At 43.3% G+C, this 18883-nt stretch overlaps 1 protein-coding gene across 1 annotated transcript in view; it reads right to left on the reverse strand.

Moving 5' to 3' along the window:
• Positions 1 to 18883, reverse strand: part of snx29 (sorting nexin 29) — a 196896-nt gene that overhangs the window by 154941 nt on the left and 23072 nt on the right. The window contains exon 13 of the mRNA XM_080747936.1: positions 10616 to 10744. Coding sequence (XP_080604062.1) covers positions 10616 to 10744 — 129 coding nt within the window. The remainder of the gene's footprint in view (positions 1 to 10615; positions 10745 to 18883) is intronic.

Genomic DNA, 18883 nt, shown 5'->3' on the forward strand with positions numbered 1-18883 from the left:
ATCAGAAATATGGGATCCATTCATATTACCTAAAAGACATAAGAATGCAAGGATCTGTGTGCGAAAAATATGAATGCTGGGTCGGTCTATTGCCTGGCAGTTCTTTGTATTATTTCTGGGTTGGTTTTATTTCTCTGTTTTGCATGTCATTATTAGGGATGGGCCGATAAGCGATATTATCATTTATCGTGATAAAAAATACTCACGATAATCGTATCGTGGAGATTACATTTATCGTGATATCGTCCTCCGTCATGCACTGGGATCAATTCAACTTTTATTTGCCCAAGCTGGTAAAAGGTACTTATAATATACATACTTGATACAGACTTTTTTTAACTCTCTATCAAATAGCAGATCTACAAGCTCACAACGCGTTGCAACGCGACGCGCTGTGAGCTTGTAGATCTGATTTGATTATCACGATAATATCGTAAATCGCGTGCGTGCGTGCGTGCGTGCGTGAGTGTGCCTGGCCTGGCCTGAACAACAGCGCCCCTCCCTTAACATGTGTGGTCAGAAAAGGTACTGCAGGCTACATACAGACACGGACGGACGGACGGACGCACACATACATACCCACAAGGCCACATATAGGAGACGGTGTGACTACCGCTCAACAAAAACTAAATACCCTAAAACTGGAATGCATAATGGGAGACTTCCACAATGGCTACAATGTTATGATAAAACGCAGGCACGTGATAGCCTGTCAGTCTGATGCAGCAAACAGAAACAAAAACAAGTCTGGTGTGGGAAAGATTAACGGACACAACAATAAGTAGAGCGAGCGAGATTCAATCCTCATCGCCCTGCTAAATGTCACTCCCCGGCACGAAACAAACAGTCGTACGGAGGAACAAGAGCAAATTAAAGACACAAAAATAAAACGTGTGTGTCGAGAGTAGGAGTCGACCTTGAGGGAAATCTGCTGCGGGAAAGTAAAGAAGCTGCCGTCGCCTAATGTGGTGGTGCTGTCAAGCGGAATGATGTAAAAGAGAGAGAGAGAGAGAGTCCGCCAAGGTTACGGCAGAGCACACAACACCTCCAGGATTCAGATTTTCAAATCCAATTTTGGAGCAGACATACAGTACACACAGTGTGTGTGTGGGTGTGTGTACTGTATATGCTACCATACTCGTTATACTGCATGATACAATTAAGCAATTGACATGACATTGATTTTGTATAGAGGAAAAGATCTAAGACTGTCAAGGACCCCAAATTGACACTTATTATCCCACAACCCCCATTTGAAAAAATATGCCAGGGACCCTCATAAGAGAAGATTTGTACGAATCATTTGTAGCAGTGATTCTCAACCATTTTCATTTCAAGGACCCCCAGTTTGACATGCATTATAGGCTACAGATCCCCATTTAATGGTATTTCTAGCTCTGATTTAACTGTACAAATGGAACCAAATGGACCAGTCCATTTTGTTTCATTTGTACACTCTCTAAGCTACAGACCCATAAGGATCCATTTGGTTCCTAACTGTGAATTAGCTGGGGACTCCCTGGAACTCCCTCAAGGACCCCTGGGGTTCCCCGGACCCCACTTTGAGAACCAATGCGCTAGTACTTCAATAGGAACAGTGACTAAAACAGTGACATCTGTATTTTGATCTGTGTAAAGAACAGGGATGTGCAGACAATGTTAGAGAGGCAGGGGCTGAAATTACTAAAAGGGTTTTTTGGTAAAAATATCTAAAATAGCAGACCTCCAAGCTTGCGCGACGCGTTGTGAGCTTGGACGTCGGCTATTTTTGTGGCTTGATACCACACTGAACTAAGCTTAATCAAGTCAATACTAGATATGTGGTGTAAAGGCATGGATTTCTACACAGAGAGGGCAATTCTTTCAACATAAGATGCTGCGTTCAAGTTCGGGAGAGTTTGGATAAGGCAATTCTCTTGAATGCTGCCTTCAGGTATGGCATGGAAAGAGGGCATTTGCATTTCTTTCACCATAGCAAAAACTGCATTCATGGTCTGGAGAGGGCACTTTTTTTACAGACGGATAAAAGGGCAGGGGCTCAAGCCTCCTTTCATGTCTATGTGTGCACGTGCCTGGTAAAGAAGGTTGGTATAGGCTTTGGGTTCAGACTACAACTGAATACATCTAGCTGCATGAAGTTCTCATTTGGGAAGTTTTCACAGACAGTCGCTTGAGCATTCCTTGTTTAAATCTATTTATGAAACATAGACGTGGGAAGAGGAAGCGACAGCACTTCCGTTATCTTTTTTTAAAGACGTCTCGTCATTACTGAGCGTGCTTGAGAGAGGTGGGGGGGACAAAAAGAGGGGAGACAACAGCCAATGTGAGGTAGAGAAAATTAGGGAGAGAGAGAGATGAAGAGAGAGAGAAGTCCAAGAATAGGGGGAACTATACAGCATCCCCTTTAAAAGCCAGCAAAAAGTCACTCTCTCAAGAGGAAAGTTAAGACCAAAAAGACATTCATTAATTATCTAAGTTGAGACTAAAGCCGCGAGGCAACTTATTTCCTTTATGTATTCTTTTCCCCACCATTATCTTTGTGCTTGCATTGATAAACCCAGTTAAATTGTCTGTGCAGCAGATGCGCAGCCTCCTTTGTTTGAGTGTGGTTAAATGAGAGGTACAGAGAGAGGCCTTTCGGAGGCAGACAGCCCAGTAGCTAGACGATACTCCTGAGTGTAATTTACTGCACAGCCTCTCCATAGCCACAACAATACATACACTGTTGTTGTAATGTGCAGTTCTAAAGGCCGTTTCAGACTATTAACGCGGGCGTTCTTGCTTGGATCAGCGGGGAGGTCTCATCAGATTCTCATGTGCAGACGGGGAGCATGGAAGAAAAGGCTGACCACAATCTAGCCCCATATAGAACCTCACCCGTCGCTGCATACTGTTGTGCTCCGAGATGAGGTCCTAAAAAGATGGCGCAGCGATCGCTGGACTGCCTCCACATCAAAGTTGTGGAGGAAAACACACAAAACGAAATTTTAGCCAAAAAGTAAAGGTAGTTCCGAGCTCCCAGACTGTGATGACCTAACCTCGGTACATAAAACATGAACTGCGGCATTGGGAAAACGGTTTAAATCGCTTACTGCATCTTTCCCATTGTAGCAGATACAGGCAACTGCCGCCGGGGGAATTCCAGTTGAATGGGAAAACATTACAAAAATAGCTTTTTAAGGGGTTGTTTCATGCCGCAGTTCATGTTTTATGTACCGAGGTTAGGTCATCACAGTCTGGGAGCTCGGAACTACCTTTACTTTTTGGCTAAAATTTCGTTTTGTGTGTTTTCCAACTTTGATGTGGAGGCAGTCCAGCGATCGCTGCGCCATCTTTTTAGGACCTCATCTCGGAGCACAACAGTATGCAGCGACGGGTGAGGTTCTATATGGGGCTAACCACAATCCAGCTCTTGCCGCCCGCCAGCGCGTGAATGAAAAGAGCACACGCGCGAGAATTTCCCAGACCCTGAACCGCGCCCGTGCCCGCTTGCCTCTCCGCCCCTCAACTTCAACACGTGTCCCAAATAATCGCCCATCTCTCAGTGAAAATGAATTACTAAGGCGCGTCACTCGCGCCCTGTCAGATCTGGCCTTTAAGCTTCATACTGTGAACACACTCACGTGCACAAGTTCCTTAATCACTTAAGACATATTTTATCATCACATTTTATCATGTGACATCATCATGTCAAGCCCAAAATATGAGACGCAACGTGTTATTGTGAGCTTGTAGATAGGCTATTTTCTCAAATGAACACAGAAAATGGCAATACCACACTTGTAATGTAAGACCACTGATTTCCAGTGATAGGCCTATATTGTTCCAGCAACCTCCCTTAGCTGTGATATGACAATATGGCATGGCCTGGAGTTAGTTATTGCTAGTTGCTAGTTGTTTCTTCACTATACTGTCCATGCCTAACAGAAACAAACTTTACAGTATTACCCGTATTGCGTCCAAGATCATCGGACTTCCCACACCCACACTTGCGGAGATGAATGATAAAGCCATCACACGCTTAGCACTCTCAATAACAAATGACACTGATCATCCTCTGTATCGCTACTTCGACCTCTTGCCATCGGGGCGTCGATACAGAACCTTGACGTGGCACAAGGTACGGTTTAGCAGGAGTTTTGTCCCCTCAGCCATCGCTGCACTAAACAATCTGCTAAGCAAGCGCCCCCGTTGCTAGGATGGTTTTCTGTGAATAGTGGGGACCTGATGATCTGTCTTGTGATGTTTTGTGTTATATGGTTTTGTGTTGTTTTTGTGTTGAACAGACTGTGAAGACAAATTTCCCTTCGGGGACAATAAAGATTATTATTATAGTTTTGCCTATAACGAAGTGCCCCGAATAGGGACGGCAGGTTGAAAGTGGTTACAGCAAAGAGATATGCAGGCTGTGTCATACAGTAGGTACTAGGTACACACATCGTAGACAGACATCATCCAACGGGTTGTCTCGCTGTCATGTGTGAGCACATACTGTACACACACACACCTAAAATATATACAGTACATTATACGCATAGTGCACTTGTTCTTTCTCACACACACATACGCAAGCACAACAAGGCTACAGGGTAGCTATAGTGGGTTGTTAAGACTTGAAGGAAGCCCTGGGATTGAAGAGGACGAGTCCCATATGTGAAGGGAAATAATTGACTTCACAAAGACAGGGAAAAACAAACAAAGCGCCTAGACGAGCAAACCCAGCCACAATCCCACCCTCCATCTTTGTGACCTTGAGTGGTGAAATCCTAAGCGTTCATTTATTCATAGTCTAAAAATCTACTTGTTAAATCAAATGAGCACACGTTATTTCACTGTGTGCATTTCCCTGCCACACATGAGATCCTTCGCGCCAGATTGGCTGAAGCGAACACACTGCCAACACAAGAAAATGGTCAGTCTGTGTTTGTGTGAATGTGTGGCGTGCCCCCGTCTGACTATAGGTCCTCTTCCTGGACTGGCTGGTTTCCATCTCTGCCTGCTGTGCGACATTCGCTTAATCCACGTCAACTAACGTCATACCAGAGCACCAGGCGCGGACACACGCTGCTGGGGAATGACTTAGAACAGTTTGTGTGTCCGTGTTTGTGTGTGGGTTCAACCTGTTCTTTTTTTAAGGAGCTATAGCCTCTGTGGCTGTGATGTGTATACAGTACCATGTCTCTTAATAGGCCCTTTTCACAGCAGAAGAATTGACAGTACACATTTGAAGATAAACCCCTTGAGATGCATTATCTCTTCCAGGGGGTCCTCAGGCACAACGCACAGACAATAACACAAGACAATCACACAACAATCAACAAATCATACACATAAGGGCTATCACACCATCCCAGACCATTTTACATCTGTTACACATGTCATCTAAAAATAATAATAACTAGACTGCACTCTGTCGAGGTGCCAACTTGCGTCTTGTGCACTTGTGGCCATGTATGGAATGAACCTTTCTCAATCCCAGCAATGCACTCTTGCCAGATCTGGTAACAGCACAATCAATGCTTTCATCATGACAGTTATAACCACAGGACTGAGGTCCTCTAGGCCAGGGGTCTATTCTTGGTCCCTTCCTTTCCAAAAGTATTTGCTGAAAAAACTGATCTAGTACAACTTAACAGGTCTGTTATTTTGACCAAATGTTCGCCTATTATGACATGCTCAGAATATGGACCCTCATGTGGTTAGTGTTATATTTGTGCGTGTGTCTGTGTGTGTGTGTGTGTGTGTGTGTGTGTGTGTGTGTGTGTGTGTGTGTGTGTGTGTGTGTGTTACTTATGTGGGTGAGTTCCCATATGAGTAAGGGTCCTGTGTCTGTTTGCAGTACGTACAAGGGTGGATGGGTGTGAGTAAGACCGCCGTTTGACTTCTCAGTGATTCAACACCAACCAAAGGCCATCGATGACACTACTCTCCACCCCCCATATTCCGCACATCACAAATGTGTGCCGACAGCAAATTACATGCAAACGAACGCTTGCAATGAGACCATTGATTTCCAGTGACCCCTTAGCTGTAATATGACATTATACCATGGCTGGAAAGAGTTATTGCCATTGTCGCCTATGATTATTATAGCTTAAAAACTAGAACTGCACTCTGTCGAGGTGCCAACTTGCAACTTGTGCACAAGTAGTGCTTCTCCCTCCCCTCTGGAACTGTCCCAGAAAAAATTAAAAAATAATCGCTGTATAATCGCGGTTATGAACTCAACACCACTGTATGCATTACACAACAGCGGTATGGCGGAACTGCGGTTATTGCCCTAATTGGTCTATCCACTTTTCTATAGTCAAGTCTCAGAGGAGATCAAATTTCACCCTATATGTTGTTGTGGATTTCACCTTGACCTACTGTACACGTGTCTCGCAAATTGTGGGACTGATTAGCAGCAAATGTCTCGTGTACACTGACAGTAGGACACAGAAGTACCTCCATACATTACATTCAATATATATTTTATACTTTTGAAATATTTAACTTTAATAGAATGGAAAGTCAAACGGGGCTCTGATCGAGCTAAAACCTTGCCCAAATGTGGAGATACAGAAATAGGTAGACATAGATGACTGGCGTCACAGTCTGGCCACCTCAAGTCCAACATTCACATTTGAGCCACGGCGTTCCCCATTTAAAAACGTAAAACTTAAGGAGAGAGCTGTCCACTCTTAAAACAAAGCGAAATGCCATGGACAGAGGAGAGAGATAGAGAGTTACGGATGGCCCAGTAGAGAAGGACGCCGGGAAGGATCTGATCCCGACATTTGTCATGTTTAAAAGTGACATTCATCAACAGATGCTGAGAGACTGACGCCATGATGTGAGCCATCAGATAGCATCTATTTCCAATCATCCCACATGGGGCTCCAGATTGACGGGGAGGGGGACCGGGCGCTTTCTGAATGAGTCAGAGGGGGACGCGTGGCAACGGTTGTCTGGTTTCTTCCTCGCTGAATGATCCTGACAGCTACCAGGGTCTCATTCAACAGGAGGGCTAGCTGCTCCTTTGGTTGGTATTTATAGCCCCTATTGACTGAGCCACAATTGGACAGACAGGGGGAAAGCAGCACCTGAGATGAAGTAGTTTGCTGCCGAAGAAGACCTCAGTGTGTGTGTGTGTGTGTGTGTGTGTGTGTGTGTGTGTGTGTGTGTGTGTGTGTGTGTGTGTGCACGGCACTGCACGCAGATGCATAAACTGAATGGCCATGAAGTGGCATCCCTGCTTCTAATGCCTGAACAAAAATGTAAAATCCTCAAGCTCGCGCTATAACACAATGTGCACTAGCTTGTAGATCTGCTATTTTCAGTGTGCGATACCAGCACACTACCGTGTATAAATCTGGCTTAACTATCTACTCCATACTGCCCTCGCTACACCTTCCCCTCCCATCGCCCCTTTGCAGGTTTACACTGTACCCTCTTCGTTTTGTTTGTTTGTTTGAAATTCTGCCTATTCCACTTGAGAACAGGTCCTGAGTGAGTTTGTGGAACGAGAGCTTCTGAATGTGCCTCACACATCGGTTTTACTTGTGCGCTTGGGGGCTGGCCACTCAGAACAGGACTTAATGTTCAGCTTGGTGTACAGTATTATTTAAGCTCACTTCAAAAACCCAGTACTTCCGGTCTGAATTAATACTGTAGTGACAGTTAGTCACACTGTTGTGACGTTGGCTGTTGTTGTACAACAAAAAAAAAGGCGTGAGAATAGCCGATCTACAAGCCCACAACGCTGCGCGAAGCAACATGTTGTGGGCTTGTAGATCTGCTGTTTTCACTAGTTTTAGGTCCTGGGCAAACGTCTATTTTCTCTTTTGGGTCATGGGCTAAAAAGTTTGTGAACCACGGGTATATGCAACCATTTAGCGTGGAGACTCCACAAACGTTGATACATACATAGTACAGGCCCTGGGTGTTTGTGTAGCGCGAGAAAGAACCTTCTGTTTTGACAGCATGTGGGAGGTGTATATGTACTGTAAAAACACAAAAAATATATATATATATTCAAATATAAACTATATGAACTAAAAATAGCTAATATGGGGGGAGAGAAACCAAATCATCTCACATAGTATATCGTTACTGTCGGGCAGAAACCTTGTATCTCCAATTTTCAAATTTGTATGTTTTTTCGCAAAGTAAAGCCCTGCTTCATCATACAAGGCCGTCGCACAAAGGTAGTGAAAACAGCAGATCTACAAGCACACAATGCCTAGCGGTGCGAGGCATTGTGTGCTTGTAGATCGTCTGTTTTCACTGAATCATTCATTGAATCATTTTTAAAATGATAAATGCAAAACAAACAGATTTTCACCCCGACAACGACGATATGCAAACCAACTGATGAGCTTTTGCACTCTCCAAGCTAACTGAAGTTTGCCCAGCACTGAATCAATTCCGGTCGGTGGTTTGACAGAGTGTAGGAGGCTACTATCTGAAGAACTGACTTCCTGGCTCTATATCAGCACAGACTATTGGAGGATGACTAATCCTCTATTTGAAGGTTTGGGGTGGATTGGGGGGAGGGGGTCGGCTTCAGACTTTCTGGCATATAGACAATCAATGGAAGACGCTGGTGGAGGGGGTGATGGACTCTGATTTCAGGGGGAAGTGTGTGGGAGGGACCAGTGGTTGGCAGGAGAGTGCGTGCTTGCATGCGTGCGTACACATATGAATGTGTGTGTGTGTGTGTAAACAGTGTGTGTGTAATTGATTTAGGAACCATTTTGCACACGCTGTACTAGGGCATTCACGAATAGTGATTTTTAGTATTCGAATTATTCAACCTCTAAGTATTCGAATGGTCGAATATTCGACAGGACTGGCCAAACTGTCAAATATTAAGTAAGCAAGAGGCAAACATTGTGAAAATAGCCTGCTATTTTCACAATATTTATCTGTGGAACCTTAATACCCAATATTCCAAGTGCTTGTCAGGGTAGGGGTCCCCAGTTCATATATGTTTATTTTGGGGGTCACGGCCTAAAAAGGTTTAACAAATTCATCCACCAGGGGCATTGACAACTCATTCTTATGACTTCCTATCGAGCCAAGCTTTATGAACTACATATTCTTTAAAGAGAAAACAATAAAAAATAAAAAAAACTAAGCGAATATTCGACTTCGGAGAACAACGTCGAATAGTGACTTTGATATTTGAATATTCGAATATTAGAATATTTGGTGAATGCCCTAGTAAACAGTATGTGTGTAATTGATTTAGGAACCATTTTGCACACGCTGTACTGATTCAGTCATAATGAATACAAGAGGTCGACAATGACACTCAAGACCAACACTTTCTGTACAGTTGTCAATTTCTACCATAAGACAATTAAGAGCTTTTTGCGTTTTCTTGTACTAAACTTGCTCCTCGGACCCGTTATGCTGAGGCTGTTAGTCATAGATAAAGTTTATTTTGTTCAAACCAAAGTGAATAGTCCATTCCACCATTCCATTCCTTCATTGTATTGATAGGGACAACAGGAGTGCTGAAATGGACTGTATTGAGCAGGAACAGGAGGTGCTTTGGCTGGATTGGGTCCCAGTCCAGCAGTGGTGTGCCGTGTGCGTGCAGTTCAAGAGGCAGGCGTCAAAAAAGCCAAGGCATCAATTTCAATACTTTATAGCCCTGTCAACATAATTCATACAGTATGCAACACACACCAACCATCACTTATATGGCCAAATGACACCCGACATGGTGCTCTGTACTGTTTTGTTTACGTTGTAAGGTGCATTCTGGAATATCGTGGAAATGTAATCATTTAAACCAGACGTTCTCAAACCTTTTTATATCACAGCCCCATATTATGAGGGAATTTCTTAGGCGACCCATCACCGCCCAACATTTTTTTTATTTTTTTGGTTGCCAAATCCACTACGCAACCCCAACAGCACCTTCCCGCAACCCCACTTTGGGTTGTGAGTTGTGAGCCATAGTTTGAGAACCGCAGAATTTTAACCCATCAAGACCTGAGGTCGATTCTCGAAAAATGATTCAATGTGTTTCAAAAACGTTCAAGATTCTTAAAAAAAAGAAAATCTAAAATAACAGATGCACAAGCTAACAGCACGGCACAAAGTGATGCACTGCAACGCTAGATTACACCATCTGGTGCAATAAAGTTATCTTTAAGTAACTTGCAGCATGAACACACGTGGGTGAGCCCAAAGGGAGAGGCTCTAATGATTTACAATAGGAACAAGATTAGGATATATTTCTCTTTGATGTGAACGAAAGGCAAGCAAGTTATTTGCAACCGAGTGCTGACCACTGCAGTTTTTCTTTGAACTGTAGGTTTTTTGGTTATGATCATTTGCCTACACTGAATGGAGCACGTTTCACTTCTACCATTTCTACTAATTTTAGCTAACAGGAAAGCTAACAGGTGTGTCTAATCTCTTTATTTTCAAGACAGTAGATTTTGGTCAAGACCCCAAATATTCAAAATCAATGGCCGCAAAGCACTCCCCAAGTCTTTTATTGGGTAAACGGTCTCGTAACGCTATTTACTGGGTCATGACCTCACTGGCTGAGAAACAACATGGCCAACAATGAACAACAGCATCAACGTCTATTCTCTCTGCGGTTTTCCCTCACCTTTCCAGTGCCTGGACCTTGGCTGTGTGTCTCTCCTCCAGCTCGGACAGCTTCCTGCCCAGGGAGTCAGTCTCCTGCCTCAGCCCAGCAGAGTGCTCCATCTCCCCGTCCAACAGGCTGCGGAGAGACCTGCGAGAGATGGACAGCCGGTCACACCTACCGTACTGTACTTTCAGTTTCAGTTTACATACGAGTAAAGCCCTTTGCACACAGGCGCGTTTAACCGCACGGATAAAACAGACAATATAATTTTTTGAAAAGAAAACAATGATTCTCTATGACCTCATGCACACCGGCTCCGAATTAGCCGTGCGACGAGTGGCTGCCGCCGTGCGTTTTTTTCTCGATCGAACCCAGTTCGATTCGTGCGTCTTGTCGCATGCGGTTAAAAACTCATCACTCCTTTTATGACTCCTTTTTGGATCCGCAGCGCCGATTCCGCACAGCCTTGCACACCAAATCCAATGCGTTTTATTCATGCCGCAAACGAAAAAAACGCAACTGTCCTGTGTGCAAAGGGATTAAGTCTGTCCATTGTGTCCAAGTGCTTCATCTACTAATTTAAATGTAAGTTAGGTATTACATATGAGCTGCGCATCCTCACTGGTAGAGATGTTTTCTAATAAATAAATTCAACTTTTTACTTTGGAATCAGCTTTTTAATGCAATCATACAACAAAGTACACAGAGAAATCCTTGTGGATAAAGTGCAACTCTGAGAGTATGTGAATGTGACCAGAATTGTTAAATTAACACAGCAATACACTTTACAGTGTACTGTATATTATGTTGACATTAAAGGTGCAATCAGTAACTTTTATTTCAAACCTGGTTCTCCCACGAGAGACAACATTTCTGCCACTCAGTGAAGAGGGAGGCCTACATTATTTTAAGCTTTAACTAGTGAGAAATAGGAGGAGTTCCGACAAGATGGCGACCGAGTAGGACGCGTTTGTTGAGCTCTGTGGAGGTGCATAGTTTTCACATTTTTTAAGCCCATTTTTTACTGCCTTTATAGTTCTTTTGAGACTTTATACGCCCAAAACACTGGTGAGCGTCTGTTTTTGCAGTTGTTTCGTGTTTCATGCCGAATACGATTAACACGAGGTCGAGGAGTACCAGGTCTCCGACCGCAAACGCTGACAACATGGCCGGCGCAATGCAGGGCGACGCTGACGCTCCGGTTACAAAGAGCATGCTGCGCGAGGTCCTCAAGGAATCACTGAAAGAGTTTATGGATGGTTTTATTCAACCCATGATGCTTGGCTTGGAGAAGAAATTACTGAAGAAGATTGATGACTTCGGAAAGGAGCTGCGTCCTGCCGTCGCCACGCTGAACACGACCGTGGCTGAACATGGGGAGGCCATTGAGAACTTTGGTTCCTCCATGGACAGTTTGCAGATGTGTATCACTGAATTGGAGAGAAGATGTGCTAATCTGGAGGAGAAGCTCGTCATAGCAGAAGACCGGAGTCGTAGGAACAACATAAGAGTGATTGGGATCTCTCCTGGGCTAGAAAAGGCTGACCCAGTGGCCTTTATCCAGTCTTTTTTGCAGAAAACATTCCCCGACGAGTTTCCCGACTCCCCCCCGGAGGTGGATCGTGCTCATCGGACCGGCAATCCACGTTCTGATAAGCCAAGGGCTTTCCTGGCAAGGATCCATTTTTTCCGGGTAAAGGAACGCATACTCCAGCTCTCCAGGAAAGCAGGCCAACTGACATACAATGGCAAAAAGGTGTATATTTTCCCCGACTGGTCTGCTGAAACATCAAAGAGAAGGGCAGCTTTCGGGCCAGTAAAGGAATTCCTACGTTCCATCACCGCGGAAGGAGTGAAATACGGAATAAGGCACCCGAGCAAATTCTGGATAACCGTGGATGAGGCGACTTCTACTTTCAACTCACCCAAGGAAGCTCTGGCCTTTTGCAAGGATAAGTTCAAGACTCCAGGTGCTGCGGACGAGACTCTAGCTACGCAGGATGATGAGACGACAGTTACAGAGAACTAACTTTTACCAGGGACACTTTTGCTTTCGTGATCGCGTGCTTTCAAACACATTCTGCCGATGTGATATCCTTTTGCCTTTAATGGACTGTTGGTAAGCTGGCTGGGACTTTGGAGATGACTTTTACGCAGCGTCTTTCTTTCCTCACTCTCTCCTCCTCCTCCTCCCCAAAGGGTGAGTTGTTAATGTAAGCCTACTTATTGTTTTGGACTCATCATCTGACTTGACGTTGTGTTTTCAAGTGTTTCGTTTCATAATACCTATTTTATTTGTATCGAAGAATAAGATATATTTTATTTTTTAACAAGATCTGTAAGCAGATGGGTGTTACTCGTTTTAATTTAGGTTACCGCAAGGAGAGAGGATTTAGGGCTGCTAAAGCTATACGCATAATTCACTGTCTTTTTTGTTTGAATATAATGGACATTGTTCTTGTTATTATTGTATTCCTTTTCTTTGCTCTTATTGAGCGTTGTGCTGCTTACTATATAGGTCTAGAGGGTTTTATCTCTCTCTGTTAAGCTTTGTCTAACGGGTTCCATGTCGCGGTTCAGACGGAGCCTGCTCTCTCTCTCGTCTTCCCTCTATGTCTCTCTATCTATCTCGGCTTTCCCTCTCTCTCTCTCTCTCTCTCTCTCTCTCTCTCTCTCTCTCTCTCTCTCTCTCTCTCTCTCTCTATGGCTCTCTCTCTCGCTGTGTGTGTGTGTGTGTGTGTCTCTCTCTCTCTCTCTCTCTCTCTCTCTCTCTCTTTCTGTTAGGTAATGGCGGCTATGTTGGTTGTTAGTTTATGGTTCGTTTATGCCTCCTAAAACGCTACTTTCTCGGGTAGGAGGGCGAGACTGGGCTTTGGCCTTTGTATTGAGTAATGTAGCCTACTGTTTAAGGTGAAACAGATATAAATAATATGGTCTAAATTGTGAAGGCTCCGCGGTTCCAGAGACCACTCGCTCTCCCGCCCTTTCTCTATGTCTCTCTACCTATCTCTGCTTCTCCTCTCTCTCTCTCTCTCCCTGGCTCATTGACTCGTTCTTTTTTTCCCTTTTTTTTCTAATCTCAATAGCTGGCGGATGTACGATCTCGTGGCGCGTTGGCTCTACGTGCTTGGGGATCCGCTGTCTGGGGGGGGGGGGGGGTAGTTATTTACCTACTTTACTTGTTGTCTTCTAAAATGTTAATTTCTTGATGGGGGGAGAGGGGAGCTCTGTATTGGGATATTTATTTTGTAGTCGTGATTGGGTAGGTTCACTGTTTGAAGTATGGTAGTTTACTGTTTAAGACGGAAACAGACTTAACTAATATGATTGACATTTATCTAAGTTTGCACTGGCCTTTTGGGCATGTACAGGGAGCTGTATATGGCGCAGTATGCATTATGTGTGCTGTGTTGTATATGGTTTCCTGATCATACATAACTGTGTTTTATGTAAATACTTATGTATACAGACTTTTCTTTTCTTTCTTTTTTTCCCCCTTCTAATTAGTAATTGTGGTTTGTATACATGGATGCATGGGGGGGGCTGTATGTGGCGCAGTATGCATTAACACTGTGTGTGCTTTGCTGCATATGGCCCCCCGGATGTGCTTTTAATTTCTATTTCTAACTACATATATAAGTGCATATATTTTTTATATCATATACACTGATTTCCTTTTTATTTATTTTTATTATTAATATTATATTAGTGCCTTGTCGTGGTGACAGCCTTATTTCCACTTATCTGTCACAAGTGTTTGGTTATTTGCATTAACGTGGCTTATAGGGCTTTATCACATTCTAAGTGGGCCTAATGCTGGACTGATTATTATTATTACAGTTGTTATAGTCCCCTCATTTTTTTTTTTCCCCTTTATTCTTTTCTTTTTTCTCTCCCCCTTCTTTACTAGAAATGTTAACATACCATTCTCATTTATTTAAGTGATATGAAGTGGGGAGATTGATCATAATTTGAGCGGATGGAATGTTTGAGAGCTATTCAGCCACAAGAAGGCACTTTTTTGTTGTTGTTGTTTTTACTTTGGTGATCTGTTATATATTTACATAATCACCAGAGGGCAATGTATGGTTACTTTTGGGCAGTTACTTGTTTGCACTCTCTGACAGAGTGAAATGAAGGTTGACTAATAGGTTGATGGGGTGGGGAACTGTTTTTGTGCACTCTGATGCTAATGGGGTTTTCCCCCTCAAGCTTCAATGTTATGTGTTTTTTTATGTTCGTTTGATGTTGCTTTTTCCTTTCTGTTCCTTTTGGGGTTGTTTTGTTTTTCTGTGGGGAAGGTTTGTTGTGAGGGACCAACTAGGAAATTCTAAAATGTTCTTCTGTGCTTGCTGTGCGTATGGTTTGAACCACAATTATGACAGAATATAAATTTCTAAGTTTCAATGTAAGGGGAGCGAATATACCGCATAAGCGAACCAGCATTTTGGGGGTTTTGCGATCTAAATCAATTGACTTTGCATTTATACAGGAGTCTCATCTTTTAAAAGAGCATTCCAACCGATTGGCTAATAAACATTATCGTGTTTTAGCCTTTTCAGCTGCTTCTTCCAAGACCAAGGGAGTAGCCATATTGGCTAGACGTAACCTTAGGTTGGATTTTTTGGGTGATTGGTCTGACAGTGACGGGAGGATAGCTGTTGCTAAAATCCGCTTGGAGGGTAAAATGCTAGCACTAGTCTCTGTGTATGCTCCAAATGTTTTAGACAAAGAGTTTTACAAATTACTAACTAAAACCTTATTGGAACTGACTGATTTCAAAATCATTGTTGGTGCTGACTTCAATGCAACATGGCAACATAACCTAGATAGATCCACTGGGGTAGAAAGCAGAGAACAAGCACTAGCGTCTGCAGAACTACGTGCTTGGGCAAACTCAACTGGCTTACTCGACATCTGGCGTTTAATGAACCCAACGGTTAGAGATTTTTCTTTTCTGTCGGGTAGGCATGCTTCATTCTCTAGGATCGATTACGTTTTTGCCCCTGTTAGCTTGTTTCATAAAATTGCCAAGGTAGAGTTGCTCCCAATGTCACTCTCGGATCACAAGGCGGTGCTGTGTGTTGCTTCACTGAAACAGGTTATAGATAGAGCTCCTAGATGGCGGTTTAACACCACACTGCTGCGCGATGCGGCATTTGTAGCTCAGTTTCAAACTGGTTTGCGCGAATTTATAAATATCAATACAGGCTCAGTTGAGGATCCCAGAATTCTTTGGGATGCAATTAAAGGCTTTATCAGGAGTAATACAACCCTCTATGCGTCCACTCAGAGAAAATTAAGGTCAGCCAAACTGGTGGAATTGGAATCTCGGTTTTCTACTTTGGATAATTCTCTCCAAAATAACTTTGATGTTAGTACAGCAACCCAGAGAGAGCTAGTTAAGAAAGAAATTAACTCCATTCTCAAGCGCCGCTCAGAATTTCAAATGAAACGCACAAGGCAAAACTACTATTTTAATAGTGCAAGACCCAGTCACTTACTGGCTTTACGTCTTAGATCCAATGAGCATTTTGCTGATATTGTTAGTGTCAAATCAACAACGGGAGCCATGGTTACAGAACCCAAAGAGGTCAATGCCACGTTTCGTGCTTTTTATGATGAGCTCTACACCTCCGAGGTCATTCACGATGATGCAGTATGCAATGATTTTTTATCCAACATACAGTTACCAACCCTTAGCGAGGCGGATGCGGAAGCCTTAGATAGACCGCTCCATCTGGCGGAATTACAGGAAGCTGTGCTCGCAATGCGTAGGGGCAAGTCGCCTGGTTTGGATGGGATACCCCCTGAACTTTATGCCATCTTTTGGGAAGATCTAGGTCAGCTGATGCTAGACATGTTTCGATATGCAATTGAAAGTGGCTCTTTCTCCAGGGATGTGAATGTAGCTATTATATCATTATTGTTGAAGAAGAACAAGGATCCCACAGATTGCGCAAGCTATAGACCGCTTTCACTTTTGAATTCTGATCTAAAAGTTTTTGCTAAGGTGCTTGCGCGTCGCTTGCAGGGTTTTATGACCACCTTAGTACACTGTGATCAGACAGGTTTCATAGGAACTAGACTAGCCTCTGATAATGCTAGACGACTATTGCATATCATCGATAGGGCTAAGGAGCTGAGGACCCCCGCCGCAGTGTTGTCGCTCGATGCGTTGAAAGCATTTGATCGTCTGGAATGGTCTTACCTGTGGGCTGTACTAGATAAAATGGGATTTGGTGCTTCATTCATACATTTTGTTAAAGTACTTTATTCTAATCCGTCAGCGATGGTCCTAACCGGTAAGATCTGTTCGCCGCTATTCACGATTGGCAGATCTTCAAGGCAGGGTTGTCCCCTTAGTCCTCTCCTTTTCGCACTTTCACTCGAACCCTTGGCTCAGACAGTGCGTCAGTCTGCAGATATTACTCCTGTTTCGATTAACAACACACAGCATCGCATTTCCCTATATGCTGATGATATTCTACTGTTCATTGAGAATGCACCACAGTCAATTACTCACGTCCTTCAAATTTTTGATCAGTTCAGTTCCATTTCCGGCTACAAAATTAATTGGACGAAGTCAGCCCTTCTACCTCTAAATGATCAGATGAGATCTGCTATCCTGCCGCCCATAATCCCAGTAGTAAGCCAATTCAAATATCTTGGCATAGATATTTTCCCCTCTCTTCAGGCTATTGTTAAGAACAACTATGGTGACACTCTAAATAAGATTTGTCTTGATTTAGATAGATGGTCATCTTTGCCCAACTCTCTCCAAGCTCGAGTTTCAATCATAAAGATGAATGTTCTTCCTAGGGTTAACTTTGTAAGCTCTATGCTCCCTTTGCCACCACCACCGCAATACTGGAATAAGCTTCACTCTTCGATATCTAAGTTTGTGTGGAAAGGGAAACGCCCTCGTCTTAAACTTTCTCTATTACAACGTGCTAGAGATGATGGCGGCCTTTCATTGCCCAACTTTAAATTTTATTATTGGGCCTTCACGCTCCGCCCCCTTTTAAATTGGTTTAACCCAGCAAATAAGGTTTCTTGGAGAGAGCTTGAGGAGAGTTTAGTGCAGCCTGTTGAATTGAGAGATCTTATCTATTCAAACATAACTACACATCAATGCAAAGTTCGCTTTGGACCTATCATTTCTCATTTAGTGGCAGTATGGAGGGCAGCTGAAAAGATGTGTAAGATTGATTGTAAATGGAACTTATTTTCCCCAGTGTTCAATAATCAAAGACTTTTAATCGAGGATCGCCCCATTCGCTTTCCAAGGTGGAGGGCTAAGGGGATTCGTACATTAGGGGACTTATTTGATAGAAATGGTTTACGACCTTTTCGAGATTTGTGTGACATCTTCAATCTGCCTGGAAATACCCTTTTTTTCTACTTCCAACTGAGAACGTCCATGAGGACCTACGGGGTCCCATGGCAAGCTCCCCTTAGATTGCACCCCTTCCATGAGTTTATCTGTGATGGTAACAGAACAAGAGGTTTGGTTTCCACCCTCTATGGTTTTTTATTAGACTGTAGTTATGGGCCCCTATCTGTTGATACTGTTTGGAGGAATGATGTACCAAATTTGGACCCTGACTTTTGTTGGGACACAGTATGGTCTAACATTAGGCTATCTTCTAGAAATCCAGACCATCAACAAATTCATTTAAATTTTGTCCATCGGACTTATTTAACTCCCCGCAGACTATGTGCTATGAGGATTTTGAATAATCCCAACTGCACTCTCTGCGTCTCAAATAGTATTGGTACCTTCCTTCACATGGTTTGGGAATGCCCAAATGTGTCGTCATTCTGGAATATGGTTGCCTCCAAACTTTCAACTATTTTTAGTATTAATATCATATCTTCTCCTTCTTTATTTTTATTAAATGACGTCTCACAGTTGCAACTAAACAATATACGCAAGCGCATCTTCTTTGCTGGATTAACGGCGGCGAAGAAGATGGTAGCTACGCGGTGGAAACCTCCTCATACGTTAACGTTTCGCCAGTGGGCCTTGACCTTTCTAGATATAGTATATTTAGAGCAGTCGATAGCAAGGTTACACGGAGCAAAAGAAGAAAACATTAATATGTGGTCGGACATTGCAGATAAGCTTAAGGCTATGATTCAAGAAATCACTATATAGTGGTAACAGCCTAGCACAGGCATGCACTATTGTACATTCCGTGTTGGTCCGGGGAAAGGGGGTGGGTGGGTTTTCTTTTCCTTTTCTTGTTTTGCTATTGTTTGTGTTGTTTGTCTGTTAATTGC

This window comes from Nannobrachium achirus (genome assembly GCF_963921795.1).
Source record: "Nannobrachium achirus genome assembly, chromosome: 18".
In the NCBI taxonomy this organism is placed as follows: Eukaryota; Metazoa; Chordata; class Actinopteri; order Myctophiformes; family Myctophidae; genus Nannobrachium; species Nannobrachium achirus.